The sequence below is a fragment of the Clupea harengus genome, chromosome 10 (genome assembly GCF_900700415.2).
Source record: "Clupea harengus chromosome 10, Ch_v2.0.2, whole genome shotgun sequence".
Classification (NCBI taxonomy): Eukaryota; Metazoa; Chordata; class Actinopteri; order Clupeiformes; family Clupeidae; genus Clupea; species Clupea harengus.
Window position 1 is genome coordinate 8,068,731 of NC_045161.1, and position 20,838 is coordinate 8,089,568.

The 20,838-nt window shown below is 41.5% G+C and overlaps 2 protein-coding genes across 4 annotated transcripts in view; one reads left to right on the forward strand and one right to left on the reverse strand.

Moving 5' to 3' along the window:
- wwc3 (WWC family member 3) overlaps positions 1-8,415 on the forward strand; it is a 48,821-nt gene extending 40,406 nt beyond the window's left edge. For 2 of the 3 annotated variants that reach the window (XM_012820540.3, XM_031575225.2), the window contains exons 17-23: positions 966-1,087; positions 2,029-2,176; positions 4,591-4,755; positions 5,696-5,788; positions 5,954-6,190; positions 7,363-7,490; positions 7,656-8,415. In XM_012820540.3, coding sequence (XP_012675994.2) covers positions 966-1,087; positions 2,029-2,176; positions 4,591-4,755; positions 5,696-5,788; positions 5,954-6,190; positions 7,363-7,490; positions 7,656-7,722 — 960 coding nt within the window. In that variant the 3' untranslated portion in view covers positions 7,723-8,415. The remainder of the gene's footprint in view (positions 1-965; positions 1,088-2,028; positions 2,177-4,590; positions 4,756-5,695; positions 5,789-5,953; positions 6,191-7,362; positions 7,491-7,655) is intronic. The other variant, XM_031575226.2, reaches the window with a different exon arrangement.
- A 2,787-nt stretch (positions 8,416-11,202) lies between these two features.
- On the reverse strand, positions 11,203-20,031 carry traf3ip2l (TRAF3 interacting protein 2-like). Its single transcript, XM_031575228.2, has 9 exons — positions 19,896-20,031; positions 17,119-17,825; positions 15,606-15,648; positions 15,260-15,321; positions 14,525-14,622; positions 14,106-14,174; positions 13,616-13,729; positions 13,340-13,414; positions 11,203-12,873 (listed from the first exon to the last, which is right to left on the reverse strand). Exons 1-9 carry the CDS (start codon positions 19,898-19,900, stop codon positions 12,727-12,729), a joined length of 1,320 nt encoding a protein of 439 aa, XP_031431088.1. The 5' UTR covers positions 19,901-20,031; the 3' UTR covers positions 11,203-12,726.
- Positions 20,032-20,838: the final 807 nt, after the last annotated feature.

Sequence of the window (20,838 nt, forward strand, 5' to 3'; positions counted from 1 at the left end):
AGCCAGCTGTGTCATCTTCCTGAGGGGTTACCTTGACGCATCATGAGGGCAACGTGAGGGCGCACACATGGATGCAGGTTGAGCAAGAACAGAGTGGAGCTTTCTTCAAAGCCTGGTGCATTCTTGCCCCTGGAAGTAAGGACAAGTAACCTTGAGAAACCTCACCCTAGGGTGTGTTATATTTGGATGGCTGTAACCATTGATGTGGTAAGTCAGTTAGATTGTGGTCCACTTCCTAACACAACAATGGAACTGGCTTTTTGTAATACAGGACAGGACTTCCAGTTACAAATATAATAAAAGATATTCAATAAATACCATTTTTTTGGGGTCATTTTAGGAATCTAGATGGACAGCCATGGAGTTTCATCACCAATTTATAAACTTTTGTAGCATTTGAAAAGAGTTTTGGGTCACTGTCACAAGGACAATAAAGATGTCTGCCCAACCCACTGGAACCATTAAGCTGTTGTTGTGTGGTAAGAGGCATTTCACCTGTAGGCAGAAATACCTTCTGTGTGTTAAAATTGGGTCTAATTATAAGGCACTTGTATGAAGGCGTGACTGAAAGCGTATAAATAATCTGAGTTTGTCATTTCTGTATCTGCACTCATGGTTACTCTACAACCAAACCCTACTCTTCGTGCCAGTACGGAGGCACTAGCTGGCTAGCTTTCAAGTTAATTTTGCACTTAGGAATACCCCAAGGTGCTTGTGAAATGATGAACGGATGAACGGATACAAATTAGGAATCCAGCATCAATCCCCCATGGCTCCCAAATCCCATCTCATGCCAAGCCTTCTCCTTTTTCTCTCTCCCTTAATGTTTGTTTTTTTCCTCAGTATGACATCCACATGATCAGTCTGTGCAATAATACCACTTTGATTTCTAGCAGTATATTTTAGAGATGGGATCAACAGAAATACTGTTTCAATTTATGACCCCTACCCCCACCCCGTCTCAGGTATCAGGCTCGGCTCTGTTGGCTCGCGTCACCACCCAGTTGGAGGAGGTGGGGAGAGAGCTGGACCTGAGCGAGGAGGAGCTGGAGAGGAAGGAGGAGCAGGGAGAGGCGGTATCCGAGAGGTGAACACACACACATATACACACATATACACACACACCAGCCCATTCCCACACACTCACTCCCTCTCCACATCCCCCCTTTACACACACACACACACACACACACACACACTCATACAGATACAAGCAAATCTATATGTAATTCTATTCCAGTTGCTTACATGAAAAGAAAGTCATGAAATGGATGTGCTCAGTATATGCTTATGTATATGCATATGCTTCCCTTAGTTTTCCTTTTTGAGTTTGCTACAGACATATATTGTACACAATCACAAGTGTACATAATCAGTTACACTTTCTAATCACATTTGGAATAACAGAAAATTTTGTTAAAAATATCTCAATTTTCGTTTTTTCCATTTTCCTGTTTTATTCAGAAGATCAGAAATTTTCAAATTGATGTTGGGACTCCAATTATTCAATATTGTAGTAGATTGTATCCTGAGTTCCGCCTAGGTGACAAGGAAGTGCTGGCTGATAGGCTAGCTGTCGTGTGGTGGGGTCTGTAAACTGTAGCCTATGAGAGGTAGAAAGCATAAATTATTTGAAAAATACCACACTCTTCAGTCTGTGTTTGTGTCAAGTGTAAACCAGAAACATTATGGCGAATAAACTGCAACTGATGGTGGATACAGTTTAATATCTCCAATTTGATTTAGTCAATATTGCAAAAAATGAATCCTTTGAACTCAATTGTCTGTTTTTCCAAATATTTGTTTGTGATTAGAAAATGTAACTGATAATCGCTCCACGGACCGGGTCAAGCATAAATGTCTACCTGTTGAGCTTCCCGCTGATGTTGTTAACACACTGATTCTGTATAGTAACCAAAGCAGATTCATTAAAAGTGGATGTAAAATTGATTAAGCAGATAAACAGCTAAACCTAAAACTAATGGCATGTGGTTTTTTTTTCCGTTTGCTTGTTCTCCCTTCTTTCAGGAGCTGGCAGGCTGAGTCGGTGGACAGCGGCTGTAGCAACAGCACTGCGTTCGCCACGCCCTGTGTGGAGGGGCTCTGCGCTGAAGGCATCTGCATGACCAGCGGGGGGCGTTGTGTGCAGCCCAGCGACAGAGGCCTTGTTGTCAGGGTAACTGCTTGTCTCTGTATATCCTGGCTCCTACATAATGGACATTTGTCAGCGATTATACTAGATATGTCACATTATCCTGCATACATATTTTAGAAGGATTTGATGTCGATTGCAATTGAAAATTGGTTCCAGTTTCAGTTAAAAGAAAAGTCTGTCTACTGATCATGTTGTTGTTGTGTGAAGATGTCACCTGGATGACTGAGGTTTATATGTGTCCTATCTGAGTCAGTAAATCACCTCGGTGTTGAGTGGAGGTCAGATTTCTGCCTGACTGGTTGTTTGTAGGTGGACGAGTCTGAGTGATGCGTTGATAAAAGAAGCCTCTTTCATCACAGCCTTTTTAAAGGTCAGATCTTTGACAGGATGATCTGTGATGTGGACGAGTCATCACTCTGAGCTCCCACGGCTCACAACTCCCCACCATTAGAGCACAGAGTGCTGCAAAACATGCATCACAACACAGATTTGGTGGGGAAAAAAGTATTTTTCTCTGACTTTTTGGGTCATGAATGGAATATCCACGTGACAAAACCCGTGCTCATGTTTTTCCACACCGTAGAGCCCCATACATTGTATTGTTTTGGGGCTATAATAAATACAATGGAATTGAATTGAATTGAATTGAATGGAATACATGTCCATATTCATGTTTTAAGACAACATGTGAGGCTAAATGTGGCACGGTTTCTCTTCACATACAGGAAAAACATTTTCTTCCTCAGAAATATGGGTCACCAAAACCTTTTATGCTATTTGAATTTATTGTGGCACCACTGGCATCTTTCATCATTTACATGTCATGTGAGAGTCCTAAAAAAGAAAAACATGTTGGCCTGACGGTAAATCTCTCATTTGAAACTTGAGTGGGATGGCTTCTCTTTTTTGTAGAATGGTGTCAAACATATTTGGGCACACACACACAAGTGGCACGTGTGGTTGCTTTGGCAACCTGCGTTGTGTAGACAAGCACAGTCCCGTACTGGACTCGGCAGCGATCGGTCTTTATTCCAGTAAAGTAAAGTGCCGTGACGAAGCACATTGGAGCGTACTCCAGTTTCAGTGGGGTAGATCTGAACAACAAGCATCTCCAACTCTAGCCATATAAAATGTTTACGACACCTCTGAGGATTTTTTTAATGTAAATGAGCTAGGCCTCTGATGCAAACAGGTCTGGCAACCTTTTGTTGTTCTGTATGACAATGGGGTTTCTCGGACCCGCTGTCTGAGATGTTTCTCAATGGCTTACCCCCATTCCCATACTATAATTGGTTGCAGTCACACACCTCAGTTTGCTACCTGAACCCAGATGTCTGAGCAATATCAGTTTTGGAACCTTTCCTTTGTTACCATGATAAGATTACCACTTTGGAGATTATGCTGGCCAAGTTTTGGTGGTCACGGCAGCTGCTTTATCATGAATCTCATGTTCTCACACAGGATGAAATGATATTTTTTACACTGCAAAGCACTGTACTCACTGGCTTCCCTTACGCAAGTTGTAGGTGTGTTATCTCTTTATTCTTTTGCCACCTGTTATGTCAGCAATTTTGCCTTAGGGGAACTACTTTAGAGGAATGTTGGCCCCACCGAAAATATTGTCTTCTTTTCCCACACCCTTTCAAAGCAGTATATGACATTGATGTTTCATGTGATGTGAGAACACCTGCCTACCAGAGGGAACTGTCAATGCACAGTGGAAACCGTTGAACCAGTATTCACATTCCTCAGTGCCCCTAAGTGTAGCAGTGCTGTTGTGCTCGGAACAACTGCATGAAACGTGAAGCATTGGGACTCAAAGACGTGCATAGGCTAATCTCAAACATAACTATTTGAAATTTTTGAAAATATGTTTGCGAATGATGTATGAAAGTCTCTGTTCAAACAAGTGCCAGCCAAGTCATGAGCCCTATCTGCACAGAATTGCTCTAGCAGATCAAGTACGGCCATGGGTCCTTGCTTCATATGTTATTATCTTTTGAACAGGGTGAGGAACGAATAGATGCAGAAAGATGAATTGCTGCTGAGGGGAATATAGACAGGAAGGGGGCAGAGAGAAGTCGTAGGTTTCTTGAGAACAATGACCTTTTAACGTTGAAAATGTGTTGAATCTTGTTGAGCTAGTCAACTTAATGGGCACTTGGAAGTGGTAGTTTAACGGACGCCAGTGCATTGCATAAACCTCACTCCGTGGCACTTGAAGAGACATGCTGGCAACAGGTGCTAGGACCCAGAGGGTAGCCTCACTGCTAGCACGCCCACCGCCCATGCTCCGGGTGTTGGACCGTTTTATAGGATGCATGTAACATAAGGGGCCTCTTGTTAGGGGCGTTACACCCCAAGGGCAGTTAACCCACACTGAGGAGAGGGCGACACCAGGACGTGACTGACAGCTGCTTGCGTCTCTCCCATAGGTGGATAAAGCTACAAACACAGAGGTGGTCTTCCCTGAGCCAATGAGGGTGCGGCCCAAGGAGCGTGGGGGGCGCTGGGGACACGCCTCCCCCTTCATGCGAGGCAGCGCCATTGTGCGCTCGCAGACTTTCTCCCCGGGAGCACGCAGCCAGTATGTGTGTAGGGTGAGTTCACAGTTCAAAGACACACACACACACACACACACACACACACACACACACACACACACACACAGTTGCACCATAGACATAGGAAGACCCGGACCTTTGTTACGGTTCTACTGGGGTTTTTCCTGATTTGAAAAATTTGAAAATGTACAAGTTAATTATTGATGATAGATGAAGAAATGATAGAGTATTTTTTTTTTTTTTTTACAATGTGATCTTTGTTTGTATCCATGATAATTATGAAGAATATTAATGAATTATAATATTCATTTATGTAGAATGTAATCTTAAGGATATGTCTGCCAATTTAAGCATAGGCTACACGAGGAAGCTCTCCATAAATGCCCTTTGTAATTTGGGAGAGAGGGAAGTTTAACGTTTAGGGGTAGCCTACCCAGGGGAAGCTAGGCTTCCTCCAAATTAAATTACTTGAGACGTGAAAATCTCTATAAGAATACACATGTGAAATATAATATATATATATATATATATATATATAAGTTTCTTTATGTGCACTATATTTTTTCCTGTGACTGGTGACAACTTTGCAATGTCAATTAAGCTTCTGGCTTTACAGTATGCTTGCACATACATCACTGCTGCTGAGAGGAAGCTAAACTAAGGCCACACAGATGTACTTACCCCTGAGTAGGTACTTATTTCTCCCCAAACAAGCCCTGGAAGATGTCCTATAGGGCCAGATCCTGTGGTCGTAACACTCTCAAAGGCCCGCGAGTTCCTGCAGTGAAAAACGGCCTATAAAAAAAATGACGATTTGCCATGTCAGTCCCTTTTGAGAGATGGGTGAATTATTTTGATATTGAAAGCTACAGGACATGTCTATATGATTCCTTCTCACCTGTCTCTCTTCTCTCTATCACTTTGTGTGTGTATTTATGTGCATATCTTTGTTTGTGTGTGTGTGTGTGTGGTTCAGTTGTACCGAAGTGACAGCGACAGCTCCACGCTACCAAAGAAGTCCCCCTTCATCAGAAACACTCTGGAGAGACGAACTCTGCGTTACAAACAGGTACAAATCAGGTCTGGTAAAAGTGACCGGTCCCAGCACCTCAAAGTCTGCATCTGTCCAATTCTTCAGAAGTTGAGGTAAAAAAAAACTCACCTGTGTGTGTGTGTGTGTGTGTGTGTGTGTGTGTGTGTGTGTGTGTGTGTGTGTGTGTGTGTGTGTGCACAGCAGCAGCAGTCGTACCGCTCATCCCTGGCAGAGCCGCCGACGCGCACCTCCCTGGACCTGGAGCTGGACCTCCAGGCGTGCCGCACGCGGCAGCGGCAGCTCAATGACGAGCTGAACACGCTGCGGGAGCTCAAGCTGCGGCTGGAGGAGCCACAGACGCGCGACACCCCCGACCCCCCCCTCTGGGCCCTACGTGACGAGCGCTTCCGCTGCCTGTTGCGTGAGGCCAACAGACAGGTACGCTGATTCCCACCCCAGATGCACAACATTTTCAACAGCACTTTGTTACAACTGTTGCTGCTGAGAAAAAAGGCAAAGACGACATTCCTACATTATAAATATATTCAGTGAGCCACGGGTGACAGGGTTTCCAATGTGCAGGTCTTGTGGACAGGACACACGATATCCAGACAAGAGCTCAGTGAAGAGCAAAGTGTGACCATAGTACCATAAACCTCTAGTGACAAGAATGAACACGGAATAGGTAGATTAGATGCGACCAACTCGTGCACGGAAATGTAATCAAATCCGCCACATGTAATGCTTAACAGTATGAGATCTAGATCCTTACCAGCCTTATGAGGAGGAGGGCTGTGAACATGTTTGAGATTAAACGAGTTAAGTAGGGAAAAGAAGTCTACTGAACGAGAATTGTCCATATGAATATTCATATATCATACCATTATCATATTCATATCAGCAAGGATAAGTAATGGACAAAAATCCATTGGAAGTGCAGAGAGTAGAATGTCCAGCTCATTTTGTTTTTCTACGATTTTTGTAATTGATAATAGGTCAATTAAAATGGTTTCGTAATTATTTTTGACAGAGGCATCATTTGTAGTCAACCTGAAAGTGCTTTAACGACAGACATTTTTAAAGCTGTTGGAAAATAACACTTCTGGAATGATAGCGCTTCTGGACTGATAACACTTCTGGAATGATAGCGCTTCTGGAAAAAAGCAGATAAATTGACTCTCCCGCGACACATGCAGCGGCAACCACTTGGAGGCATTTTTGAAAAACTTCCTGGGAGAAGGATTAAGGAAAGCCAACCGATTATAATGTGTCCCAACAGTTAAGACAGTTTCCCCAAGAGGCTTGATGTAATTGGGATCATGAAGAAAAGACTGTATCAACACAACATTGACATTCACCACAAAAGCTTGCCCATAAACCCACAGTAGAAGAATGCATTACACACCCTTCATCTCAGGAGTGATGGTGCAATGCTAAATCGGAGTGAGTTGTTTTAACCTAAACTTGTGTGAGTGTACACAAGTTTAGGTTTAAACTCTCCCAGTTGATCACAATTTTAGCTTGACCGCCAGAAATAGGGGCCTCGTGCTTCCATGCCATCTCCTGGCTCTTCTAACCCTAACCCCACCCCCACCCCCCACCCCCACCAGGCCAAGCAGAGCCGGCAGGAGCAGAGGCAGGAGGAGGCGGCTGACCGGAGGCTGAGGAAGGCCTCCAAAGAGGTGTTGCAGATGAGGGGCCAGAGCCAGAAGGAGCCCTTGCCTGTTCAGACGTTCAGGTAACCCAGACCTGTCAATCTCTAAAATATTCTGAGATTTACTAGATTAGAATTACATAAATTACAGCCTCATGATATGCACTTGACAGTTGCTGGAAGAATTGTCTGAACCAACTTCTAGGAAAATCCAAGAAGTTGCTAACCTTGCTGTCCTATGTCCCACAGAGAGAAGATGGCATTCTTCACTAGACCAAGGTTCAACATACCTCCTCTGCCAGCAGACGATGTATGAGTGCAAGACTCTATACTACATGATCTAATATGAAGTATCTGTCTATTTTATTTAGTTCTCTGTTCATTATTTTGTGTATTTGTATGCAAAATCCCATGAAGTCATCAGAACAAATTGTAGTTATTTCAACAGATTGAAATGATGAAAGATGGTATACAAAGTGAACAAAAAAGCTTTACCAAAAGGAGTGTTTGTGTGTGTGTGTGTGGGGGGGGGGGGTGAACTAACGCAGACACAAATTCACACACACATTTTTGTAATTATTGACATTATTGAGGGAAAAAGTGGGTCTACTTATTTTATAAGAGAAAAAAAGTATCATTTTACATCTGTACGATTTAACGATTTACCACAAATGAATCTTTTTTTTTTTTTTTCTTTTGCTTTTGTAAGGCTGGAAGACGGGAACAAAGTCAGTTTAGACTAATTCACTGTACTGTAACTTATTTTATAGTACTTTTCCTTGAAGGAAATAAAAATGCTATGCGCTTGTAGGTGTATTTTATAAAGCTTAAGACAAATAGCACTTCAGTGTTTGACGTACAGTAGAATGAAACTTCCGGCTGATTTTGTTTCTGTTACCTGACTCTTTAAAGTTATTTGCATAAAATGTCACTTTTTTTAATCCACTTTTATTACAGTTGTCATTGTCTTCTGTGCTGTTATTATATTAAAATTATTAATATTAATATATTTTTTGTGTTTTGTTGTGTATAGGGAAAGAGCACGGCATGACACCCTCGATATATGGTAATATGTAAAAATGTCCCTTAGACATCCGACCGAAGCGACAGAATTGTCTTTTGTGCAGATTGTATGCACTGAATATTTTAAACATCAAGTATCCTCATGAGAGGAAACGGCTTCCCTGATTCCTTAGATACTGGAGTGTGCATTGCTTGTGCTTGACTTCTCTACTTCTCGGCTAAACACATGAGTAGAGGGATGACATTAGAGTTGCCTTTAACATACTTTGGCATCACAGCCTGTTATACTTAATGCATCTGTCAGATAGGCCTTCTGGATGTAATAATTTTCTTACCTGGTCTTCCATTTATATTTTGTGTTTCCCTTTGCTGCCACTATCAGTGACCTCTATCAGTGACCTCACAGTGTTGTTAAGGATATGACACTCGCAATTGCCCTTCACAATGCGTGGGTTAGCTGCTCTGAGTTTCTGAAAGACAGAGTTGTGCCACCCATAATTAACTGATGCATTATCTGCACCATATGCACTAATTTGGTTGATTGAAAGTCCATTGCTCTCAGGAATAGTCCCTATTTGTTTAAATATGGCTTTACTAGATTTGTCAGGGTCATCATAGAATTCTAACAAGCCATAGGCTACTTGACATCTTTGGAGGCACTGAAATACTGGACCCTGTAGGGAAATAATTTTGTATGGCAAGAGTTGGACGCGTCAGAACATACTGAAAAGTAGTGCGCTCTCTGGTTTGTCTGGTAACTTGAACACGATTCTGTTTTTTTTTTATTTTAGCATGGCCATCCAAAGCAGATATCCCTTTATGCTTAACGAGAATCTTAACTGAGCATAGGGAACATGTAGCAGAAAGTGGATCGTCTGGGGTTGGTATTAGCCATTTGGATTAATTTTCGTTTTTCATCCAGTCATTATTAAAACAAGTGTTACGTTTCATTTTCTTTTTAACTGGCCTGTCATTCCCAGTAGTGCCATCCTCGTCCTCAGTCTCCCCTCCCATGTCAACGTTGTTTCTATTCAGAAGAACCTAGTTACAGTAACTAGCAGCAAGCGATTCAACTTCATCTTTCACACGCCCTCCGTTGAATTGCGAGATAGGCTATGCTACATCACACCCCTAGGTGCCGTGCATTCTGCGCACGAGAGAGAGGAGAGAGAGATTGAGCACAATGAGATACAACGCATATTTTGAGTGTATGGACGCGCAGAAAAATATATATTTTATGATCAGGAATGTTCATGTTGACAAAACCCATGAAAAACCGGGACATTCCGTGTCCCGGGAGAATTTAGAAATATTCCGGGACAGGCTACAAAAAAGAAGGACAATCCCGGTAAAACCGGAACAGGTGGCAACACTACTAGCTGTTGGCAATATTAAACTTTCCGCAATTATGTATGGCTGTTTGGTCTGAGCGACACGTAATGCAACTTGATAAGAGGCTTTTAAAGCTAGCTCGCACACTTTGGCTGATTGTCTCATCAAGGTCTGCTGGCCCTCAAAAGATTTTAAACGGGAAATATTAAATGTTTTTTTTCTTTCAAGTGAGCATGGGTTGTCTTTGAGTGGAGTTGCAGCTTTCATGGTTTCAAAGTTTTGTTTGATAGCACGGAGAAGCAAACCACGCACACTGCTAATTCTTCACCATCGGTCTCTTTGTAGGTAAAGGAAAACTTCAGATAATTCTCTCAATATTTACGTGTCTTCTCCCGTTTGCGCTTTTGGCTGTTCATGGAAGGGGTGTTGGCATCCTCTGAAGGTAGATCATCTGAACCGCCATCAGTGGTGTCTGATGTAGTATATTGTAGAAGTGCTCTGTTAGTCGGGGATTATGTTTGTACCTGGCAACCTTATGAGTGATGTGTGATCGCGATATCTGTGTCTTGGTGCCGTAGTTATTAAACGTTACATGCAAGGTGTTCAACACGAATCAGCCTACGAGTACTTTTATTCCTGAACTAAAAAGTACAACATCTGACTAGGAGCTTTTGTTCCGAGAAATTACAAAACGATCAATTATTTCAAATTGTATGGTTATGGCAGGTAACGTCTTTTGGCACCAGATAGCTAAATGTAGCTAAAAGTGCATATTTTGCCATTATGATCAAATGATCACGTGAAGACTCATGGGAAGCCTATGTATTATCTCTAAGGAATAGAAAGCAATTTTTACGTTCTGTTTATGTTGATGTAGTCTTTTGGACGTTTTTAATTTTTGGAAGAGGGAAAAAATGCTTCAGATGAAATAATTTGGTGGACCCCCTGCAGTACCTCCGCGGACCCCCGGTTGAAGACCTCTGTGCTAGCCTACATGCAGCATAGGCCAATCGCATAGGCATCTCGCACATTGAATCGAAGTCTTTTTTAGACTGCTCCACACAGACAAGACCAGTTACATCTCCAATCCAGGGTGTAACAGTTCACAGACATACAGCTAAATCATTGTTTGACACAGAACACCTTGGGCTCGTTGATTTTTAATGTCTTGTGTGTGTGTGTGTGTGTGTGCACATTGTTTGTTTACACCACTGGACAACTAAGGTTAGTTCAGTTCAAATGCATTGTGTGCGTGTATATGTAAATCAGTGATGGCTGAGGGTGGAGAAGACAATGATCCTATACTGCTATCCATCATCCATCGACTTCATGATAAGCAAGCCTGTTAGTCATCATTCCTAAATCCATTGAAGAGCTTTCTCATGTCAGTTCAGTGGGTTGGGGGCCTTTGAAATGTGCGGCATGTCTAATTGGTGTCATTTGCTAGGTCAGGACTAAGAAGCAGAGGCTGCAGCATTTGCACCTATAAGAATAGGAAAAGGCCACGGACCAGGAAACAAACAACAAAATAATATGCAGAATAACAAAATGAAAGAGTGGGTGTTTGATTTATCTCCGCTCCTTAGAACGGTCCATTCAAAGAAATGGAAAACTTCAGTAGCAGCATGACTAATGTCTGAAATTAGCGCACAGATCAGCCTAAATAATGGAAATATTCTGTCGTAGTGCAAACGATTCAGCCATACCTGCTGACATGACATGTCAGAATGGCCTGTTTGGCTGTTTTTGTGACTGGTGGTTTCAAATCGAGGCAGTTGCAGGTGATCTATAAATATGAGTAGGAGATTTTAGTATAAATTCCCAGCTACAAAAAGCTTGAAGCAGCTGTAACACCACAGTTGGGTCTGTTTGATAACATGCTATAACATGTGTCTGTTGGCAATGTTGTGTTTTGGCTGTGTTTCTGACCTGGACCACAGAACTACACACGCTGGGCAGCTAGAGTTAATGACAGGTGTGTTCCTGCATACTGTTCAAACCTCCCTATGATTTCTATATGATGATGCAAAATCCACAGCAACCCCATGATAATAGTCTTCAAATTAATATTATACAGTGTGTGTCTTTTCCATAGATGACACGACAGTATTGCCTGCAGAGTCAAAAGGTATCTTCCCACTGCAGGAACTCGTGGGAATTTCAAGTGGCTTGAACCTTAACAGGTATTCATTTCTCCCCAGAAGATGTCCCTCTACGTATTAGCGTCGGTCCTCTCTGCCCTGCCGGCTACATAGACTGAAGAAAGCAGTTTCATACACAAAGCAGTATTCCCATGACCGCTTAAGAGAAGAAAAGTGGAAAAACAAGCAATCACAGCTGATGTGCCCAAGGTATGCACGCACTGAGAGTGCGTCTCCTGTGTGTCCTAAGCCTAGGGGCATCATAAATAAATCATAAAGTTTGTGTGTGAATAGGATAATTATGGATGGTAATGACAGTATGTGCAGTCTTCTGTAACACTATACACAAGTCATTAAACTAGGATATTTTATTCCATTTTTTAAAACATTATGCACACTCGTACATCATGTGCAAATCTTTACGTTCTCGAAGATGTTGGTGTGTAAAACATCAGAGATCAACAGTCAAACAAATTGCACGCTAATATGTAGGGAAACCTGAGAAATTGTTAGATCACCATGGCTTGTAGCCTTCTTAGGTAGCCTTAGGGGTACGGCAGCTTTGAAAGTGAAGGTTAACGATTACAACCGTTAACCTGTTAAACCGGTTAATCTGTCATGGCAGTAAAATCATGCAAGCACTGAGCTTCCTGTGCATTATCAAGTGTCATCACTGCCGTAGTTGTTAACCAGTCCATCAGTGCTCCGTTGAGATGATGCTGCTCCAACTCAATTCGATGTAGTAACGGTCAGCCTTTACGAAGTCCACTGTTGGTATGGCCAACTGCAGAGTGTCCCCCACAACTCCAGGCCTAAAGAGGGCGCTAGATGGGGACAGAGACGATGGTGGGAAGTGGGCCGATGGGTGGGGGGGTGTACTTCTCCACACGCATCAGCCGCCGCAGGATGTCATCTCGGTCCCTGGGCCAGCTGTAAATGTGCGTGTTCTGAAGCCATCCGGGGACATGACACTGTTGAGACATTGGCCATTACTCAAATTGCCTCAGTCAAGTGTGATTGGCTGAACAGGTTGAATCCGGTTGAAAAAGTACAGCAATAAGTGCATTGAATGATAATTGGAGAGGCATACTCAATGGATGTCCTAAAACTGCCCTGCTAGGCGGTTGTTTCTATCTCCTAACAAGGTAACAACCATCGCACTAGTATTTCTTCCACAGATTCCTCATTTTCCTCATCACAAACAAGGCTTCCACTTGTAGTTCCATTTGGTTATGGCCCTGTCTTCTGTTTATCACTTCTGAACTGTGTCATTTTCCATCAATTTAATCCAACCAATTGATTAACCTTTCATATATTACAACATGAAAACAAGCATGAGCATCAATAACATTTTACAAACATAAACAATTCTATGAATATTAATATGCTAATAACATTGTTGGTAACATGTTTGAAACCTGAATGATTGAGGCTCACCTTTCTAGTTCCTGGAAACAGAATAGGTATAAACCTGAAATTTTTGCAGCCATTATGAATAAATTCATTCTGAAGCTAAGAAACACAAAAACAACAAAACAACAAATGAAACATTAGTGGGAAAACAAAGAAAGAACTACATTGGGACTACAAGGTATTTCGAAGCACTTATGGAAGTTACTCAAAGTATTTACATGATAAATTAGTATGTTATCTAGTATGTTTAGCTGACACAATGTGAAAAACCTATAGGAATAAGAACGTATGTAAGTCCACCTGCTTATGGATATAAACAGTGTTCAAGGTCTCATCATCTTCCACATAGTCTGTTGTGTTTGTCACTGTGTTGTAGTACTTTGGACTGATAACAATAATAATCAAATAGTCTTTCTGAAATCACATCAAGGCAGAAAGGTAGAAGGGTTTAGTAATAGATAAAGTGTCATTTTACATACAAATAAGGCAGCTTGCAGTAATCAAATCAAATCAAATCAAACTTAATTTATACGGCGCATTTCATACCAAGAGACAATACATAATGCGCTTTACAGAAGAAAATGCTAATTTGTATACTACAATGTTTGATACAAATTTTCAGAGGGATAGAAAAAAAACGTATAATGAGAAGTACAAACACATTACAAAGCAGGTGTGAACCAACGTATGCTGGTGGTGGTAGTGATGACTGTTTAGCACTTTCAATCCTGATCCTGATATGGCTACCCTGTCATGCAGAGAATGTGTTGTTAGGTGTGCGTAGCTTTACCTCGCTGATGTAACGCTCCATGAAGTCGATCTTGTTGATGCTTCTGTACTGCTGTTCAAACATGTCAATCTGTGGAATGATCACCCAAACACATCAGATCTGACACGTAACCCCAGAGGGTGCAGAACACAAACAGCCACTAAAACATACTTAATTTCTTTGTCATATTGGCACATGATATCATTTTTGTTATATACTAAAGGCATGGCAATCTCTTAGTATATTACAAGAATGGTATGATGAGTAATCTGACAAACTTGAATTGAATTCAATGTGACTAATATATTCACGGAGTTGAAGCACGTGACAGTTTAATGGTTGAATTTTATTGAATATATAATATGTTAGTATAGAAGACTTTGCCAGACTAACATAGCATTGTATAGTATGCCAAACTAGTGTATATGTTACTGTCTTACATGTGTGAAGAAGCCATTGTGCCTCAGCAATGCCACAAACTTGATGACCTCCTTCACATGTTCGTCATTATCTGTCTCATATGTGACAAACACCTTTCCTATATTTATCAACGAGATATGAAAAGAAAACAAACAAAACATAACGAACATGAGAATTTCATTCGGCCCAAGAGTCAATCTGTGCCACAAGACACACTCTTCATATAAAGTCATGATATTTTCTGTAAGCTGCAGTTACTGACTGAATTCATCCACAGTGACAGTTATATTTGTATCTGAGATATCTATGTTGATATTAAATCTTTCAGCAGCCACTACAACACCCTGGTAGGTACAGTTATATTTATATATGAGATATCTATGGTGATATCAAATCTTTCAGCAGCCACTACAACACCCTGGTAGGTACAGTTATATTTATATATGAGATATCTATGGTGATATCAAATCTTTCAGCAGCCACTACAACACCCTGGTAGGTACAGTAAACACATGACCCTGAACATTTTAAAGACACATTCTAACCAAGTACAGACCAACCTTTTACTGTAAGATGTGCTACAGTGAGGCTATACAGACCATGGTCTTAATCATCTTATGTATATATACTATATGTGTTACAATGGGGCTATATAGACCATGGTCTAAATCATTGAATGTATATATGCCCTGCGTAAATAGATCACCACAAACTTTCTTCAGTTCTAACTGTTTGATGTAGCATTGCATACACACTTTGTTCGAATGAGAGCTTTGCTGTGTCCGACTTTAGTCCAGGGTTCACAGGAGTGTGGTCTCTACAAACAAGTCAAAAGCAGACATCGCTGTTATCATGGACAACTGCAATGCCTGGGAGGCAGGGGTAACACATGCAAGTATTTAGTATAAAATAATAACTTTATAAACATCATACTTCTTCGCTTAACTCACATTCATGTAACTCACTGCTTCAAGCCAAGAAGCTCAAAGTATGTTAAATACAGATGAAATTAAAAGGTAAACAAAATACATTTCAAAGAATTAGCAGGTTATATACTGCTTCTCAGAAAGAGAAGAAAGAAATCCAGAACATAAAAATCACCTATGAATGCAGTTTCTGTGTAAAGGCCTGATTCCATTAGTGCCTGAGAGAGAGAGAGAGAGAGAGAGAGAGAGAGAGAGAGAGAGAGAGAGAGAGTGGTTGGAGCAGGTAGGGGAAGAACACAAGTTACAGTGCTCATCTTCATTGCTTGGTTGTGGTCCCTGATACTTCTTCTGGTGGATGTTTTACATAAGGCTACTCACCAGTCTGACCGGAGGGAGCAAGTTTTATTTTAGCCGAAAGATCACTCCCACTTACTTGCACATACAATTGATCCATCTTAACCTTGTTGGCTCAAAACAGACAAATAACTCAGAGAGCCAAGACCAAATGCCCTAACTCGCAGTGTTAACGCAAGTTCAATATTATTTGTGAATCCGCCCTGAGTTAGATCCATTCCAAAATGCTGCTGACAAACACACATACCTACAAACAGACCGACAAACAGACAAAAATATGCACCGAAAACATAACCTCCCTGGCGGGTGTAATTATGGGCTGTGCTTGCAAAAAGTGTGAGAACCTGAGATTGGACCAGCTAGTGTCCTGTTGAATGCTGGCAGTCCTAAATACCTCCACTGTAATGTATTATTTGATAATTACGCTGCAAAATGTCAATAAGTGACACCATTTGAAGAGGCTTGAAGTGGTGGATCATGTGTCCTGATTTGTCAAAAAGTCTCATAGTGTGAAATATGGGTTGGAAATGCCATGCATCAGTGAATCTCTGAATCAAGGCAGCTCTCTGCACTACACTGCCATGGTCTTAGGTGCACTGAAGTACAGTAGTGCACCCCTGAGAGGATTATACACTGAACTTAGATTCTCTCAGAAGGGATTCTCGTCATTCAGCTGGGTGTAGTTGTGTCAGGAAAGAGTTAAATATCTAGGGCTGCCATTTTGTGATTATTGTAAATGCGTACAATATATACACCACTTACAGTCCATTCCAAACATCCCACCAAGATACCTCAGCGACATCACACTCAAAGCACTGACTGCTCGTTGCCAGGCAAAAGTGGTCTGTGATTATTGCTCTTTATCAAGCTGCTACGTATATGTATCAAACAGTCAGTTGTTAACTGTAATAATGACTAGTTTGTGTTATCAAGGTAGTCACTGTTATTGTCAGAGGTGGCTATTAGAATAGGTCACATATGTAGGTGGGCAACCGACAAAAGGTTAGGGAGAACCCCTCTCCCACACCCCATCCGCCGTGTGTAATAGAGGAAAAAAACTAAAAAACAAAAAAACAAAACTCCCCCAAAAAGCCCAGCAGCACCACATAAGCTAGCCACCTCTGCTAATTGTTCTCATTAAGCTGGGGGATCTGATTTGATCATAATATGATCAATCATGACCATTTTACAGACATTTTCAAATAAGAGAGGTTTGAATCTGTTGCATTTTACGCATTTAAATACACACACACACACACACACACACACATATACCACATAACACATTCCAAGAGAGACTCTGAGGTTCTCGTCTTACTCTGTAACAAACTTACAGGAGGGCCCGTAGGGTCTGTGGTTCCCAGGACCCTGATGGGGTTTCGGGTCTATCATCAGCACTTCCACAGGGCACGGGGGACGGCAGGCCGTCCTCCACAGCAGCTGGGGGTACAGGTGATGGTTGTGTGGCATGGGGAGGGAGTGGAGGGAGTGCGGCTGCTCCAGGCTGTCCTGCTGGTGGCTGCACCTCCCCGGGAGAGGCAGGGAGCTGCAGTGGGGCTGGGAGTAGCTCCTCTCCGACGGGTAGGTGGAGGGACCTCCAGAGACCATGAAGGAATGCAGAGCTCCAACTGAGTAGCCATCCACAGAGACGTCACTGGCGGGCGTTGGGTGGCGCCAGACGCCTTCGCGCGAGTCAAAGGTACTCAGGGACGCCTCCGACCGGCTTGGGAACGGCGTCGGCTGGCTGTAGCCTGTTGGGAGTCCAAGTGGCTGCTGGTAGGGGACATAGCTGGACTTTCCGTTGCAGCAGTTTGTGCCAGAGTTTCTGCTGAAGTTACTGGTGAAAGAAAGGTTGGAGGCACCACACTGTCTCCTGGAAGGCTGCACTGTGGCATTTGGGAATTTGTAGAGGAAGCTGTCAGAGGATGGACTGTGCTGTTTTGACCGATGGCTGGCCAAGGCACTATCCATTGTACCATCTTTGCTCAGAGTCTCATCGTCCTCTTGGGGGTAGTTGATAGACTGTGGCTGAGGACTGCAGCTGGGAAGATGGGAAATGACCAGTCAGTTTGTGGTGTTTTTACCATATTAAAGGGAAAAATGGACACTGCATCTAGTGGATGTACACACTTAGTAAACAACTAATGCATTAAATACAACAGAGCCATAAAGGGACACACAATAACCTCATGAACCTTATTTATGTATCACAGGCCATTCACATCTTTTCAAAACAACAATGAAATCTAGTGTCAGAATTGGAAAAGAGATGATATAACGACAGGTCTAAAAGGCTAACTAACTAGCCCCTGTCATACATTGCCAAAGTTGTGTCATAGAGGGAGAGGAAATGACCTATTTGGAATAGTACTGTGCTTGACAACATTCTGTCTACTTGAAAATGCCTGTAACTTCTCATATTAAAACGTTACCTGTAGTTAAATGGTTCCCCTTAACTATCTATAATTATCTAATATGGATTATTTATTTAAACCCCAGACGAAACTGCAATGGTTGTACACTTGCTATCATCACCAATAACAGACTTAATTTATGATTCACAGATGGGTTGTAAACTGTTTTCAAAGGAAATGACAAACCATACTTTTAAAACCAGGCGTGCATTGAAATGACACAGATGACAATGATGGTGATGATGGTGATGGTGATGATGATGACGATGATAATATTAGTATTAATGTTATTACACATGTTATTGTACAGTATGGAAGAGGAATAGTAGTTAAATTATATACAGTAGTACGAGTAGAAAGGTAATTGGATACTGGACTGAAGAAGGTTAATGAAACATTGTAAGAGATAATCATCATAAAAGGTTATTTTGTTTTCCTGTGAAAACAACTGGGGCAGCAATTTTTCTGTCGGAAAAATGATGCAATGGCAGCAAGAGCTAAGGTCAAAACGAGGGGAAGCCACCGGCACAACCACAGAGTGAGTGACGCCAGAGGAAATTAACCAAGAAATTACCCAGATAAACAGTGTGAAGAAACTCCGTGCATAAGCAGCTCTAAAAACAACTAATTGGAAAGAGAGATTCAACACGTTGTCAGGAGCGGTTCGGCAATCAATTCTGTTCCCAAAATAGCAAATGACTAGGTTCTTATAAATAATCTACAACATAATATGCGATATACAATTATAATAGCAAAACAATATGATTTTATCCTTACATTTTGTAAATATTTAAGTCAATAAATACAGTAGATCTGTGCCCGCTTAAGTATGTCTTTGTAAATATCTGTGAGTGTGCGTGAGAGCTGGAGAGATAGAAATGTTGTGTGCGTGCGTTTTAAATGTGTTGAAGTGACGACTTATGTTTGTCGTTGGGCTACATTGCCATATAATGTGTTCATATAGCAAAGTCATATAGCCTACATAAAATGGGCATGTATCTTAAAACCATCGATAGAAAAGTGATGACTCCGTCTTGTTTAACGGGAAACAGTCAAACTTTCCACACTCCTCTTTGATTTCACCTGCGTCTCAAAGTAGCCTATACTAGGTCCGTAAAAGTGACAGAAGCGCCCCTTGCTGCTTTCATCAATTCACACAAGACGTAGACCATCAAGAGTTGCGCGTTTCCTGTCAACGAGCACCAGATAATATCAGTGAGCAATGAGGATGTTTGGCCTCTCTCTAATAATAATAACCTTTATTTGTATAGCACCTTTCTTACAAAACAATGCAGCTCAAAGTGCTCTACTTTACTTTGTTAAACATCTTATGACACAATGAACACAAATATTATTGATTCAAACTTTAATCCATGTATTTCACAGACGTTAACCATGTTAGACTACTTGCAAATGTAGTCCATTGTGAGTCCGGAGTATTCCAAGTTCAAAGTGAAGTTCCCCGGTATACGCGATGTTATATTATTATAAACTCTAACGTTTTCCCTATAATAATATAATAATATTCTTCCCTATTGTAAAGAGAACGCCCTAAACCCAATACACAATTAGTTATCAAAACATTTGACGGAGAAAGGCCTAGTGAACAGGGAATGAAAGTTGGAAGCAGCAATTTGATGCAATTTCATTCATACAGGTAGAGAAAATTAATGCGATTCCATTTATAAAACACTTACCTCATTCTGTAACGTATAACTGTTCCACCGGTGGTAAGTCGGTCCAAACATGCCACAATAACTGAATTCTCTGAATGATCCTTTGTTTCGTTCAGTGTTCAGTTCCTCTACAGTCGCAAGTCAACACTCACTCGCTCATCTGAAGTTGTGCGCTGCTCTGATGGATGATCAGCCCGTCTGTGGAAAGGGTTTGACTTCCGGTGAAGGTAGGTTACTTCAGCCATTAATTGTCTATTTGCAGACAGTGTTTCACCTTTTCCTTGGCCTTGATGGCAGATGTAGGTTACACAACAAAACGAACTGCTCTCAAAAGTACATTTATATTTTTGAAAACGTTATGTGCTTTAACATTGATATTTTTGTAAATCATTAAGTCAAGGACTAATAATCAAAGCCAGGTAACGGTAGGTAAGGAGGACCTCAGATATCTTTGTAAGCTATATTTAGGCATGAAAGTGCCCCATAACTAAATGTACAAATTATAGCTTGGATCTTTCATGATACGCAAACAGTTGCAGAATTAAACATAATTAATGCCACATTGCTTGGTATTCTAGGACTTGACATAATAAAAAAGAAACTTCATTAGTATTTATTACAACATTTCTTGTGGGAGTGGTGTTTAGCCTTCAACTGTATTCCATGTTGAATATTTGTACTTCTACACTAAGCTTAAAACGTACCCGAATGTCACAGCTTCAGTTGTCCACCAGAGGGCCCTAGTGGTAACACCCTGAAACCTCCAGATAACTTCCATCCTCATCACTGGACACTGGTCATGTCTTGCCTGTATCATGGACCCTGTTGTGCCTTGCATGCAAGCCTTCATCTGCTCTCAGGACTGATCCATCTTGAAATCAAGACCCATTATCTCTGACCACCAGTGATAGGCTCTGCAATGTGTTAGCTTACACGCCCTATAGAAAACAGCAACATGTACTAA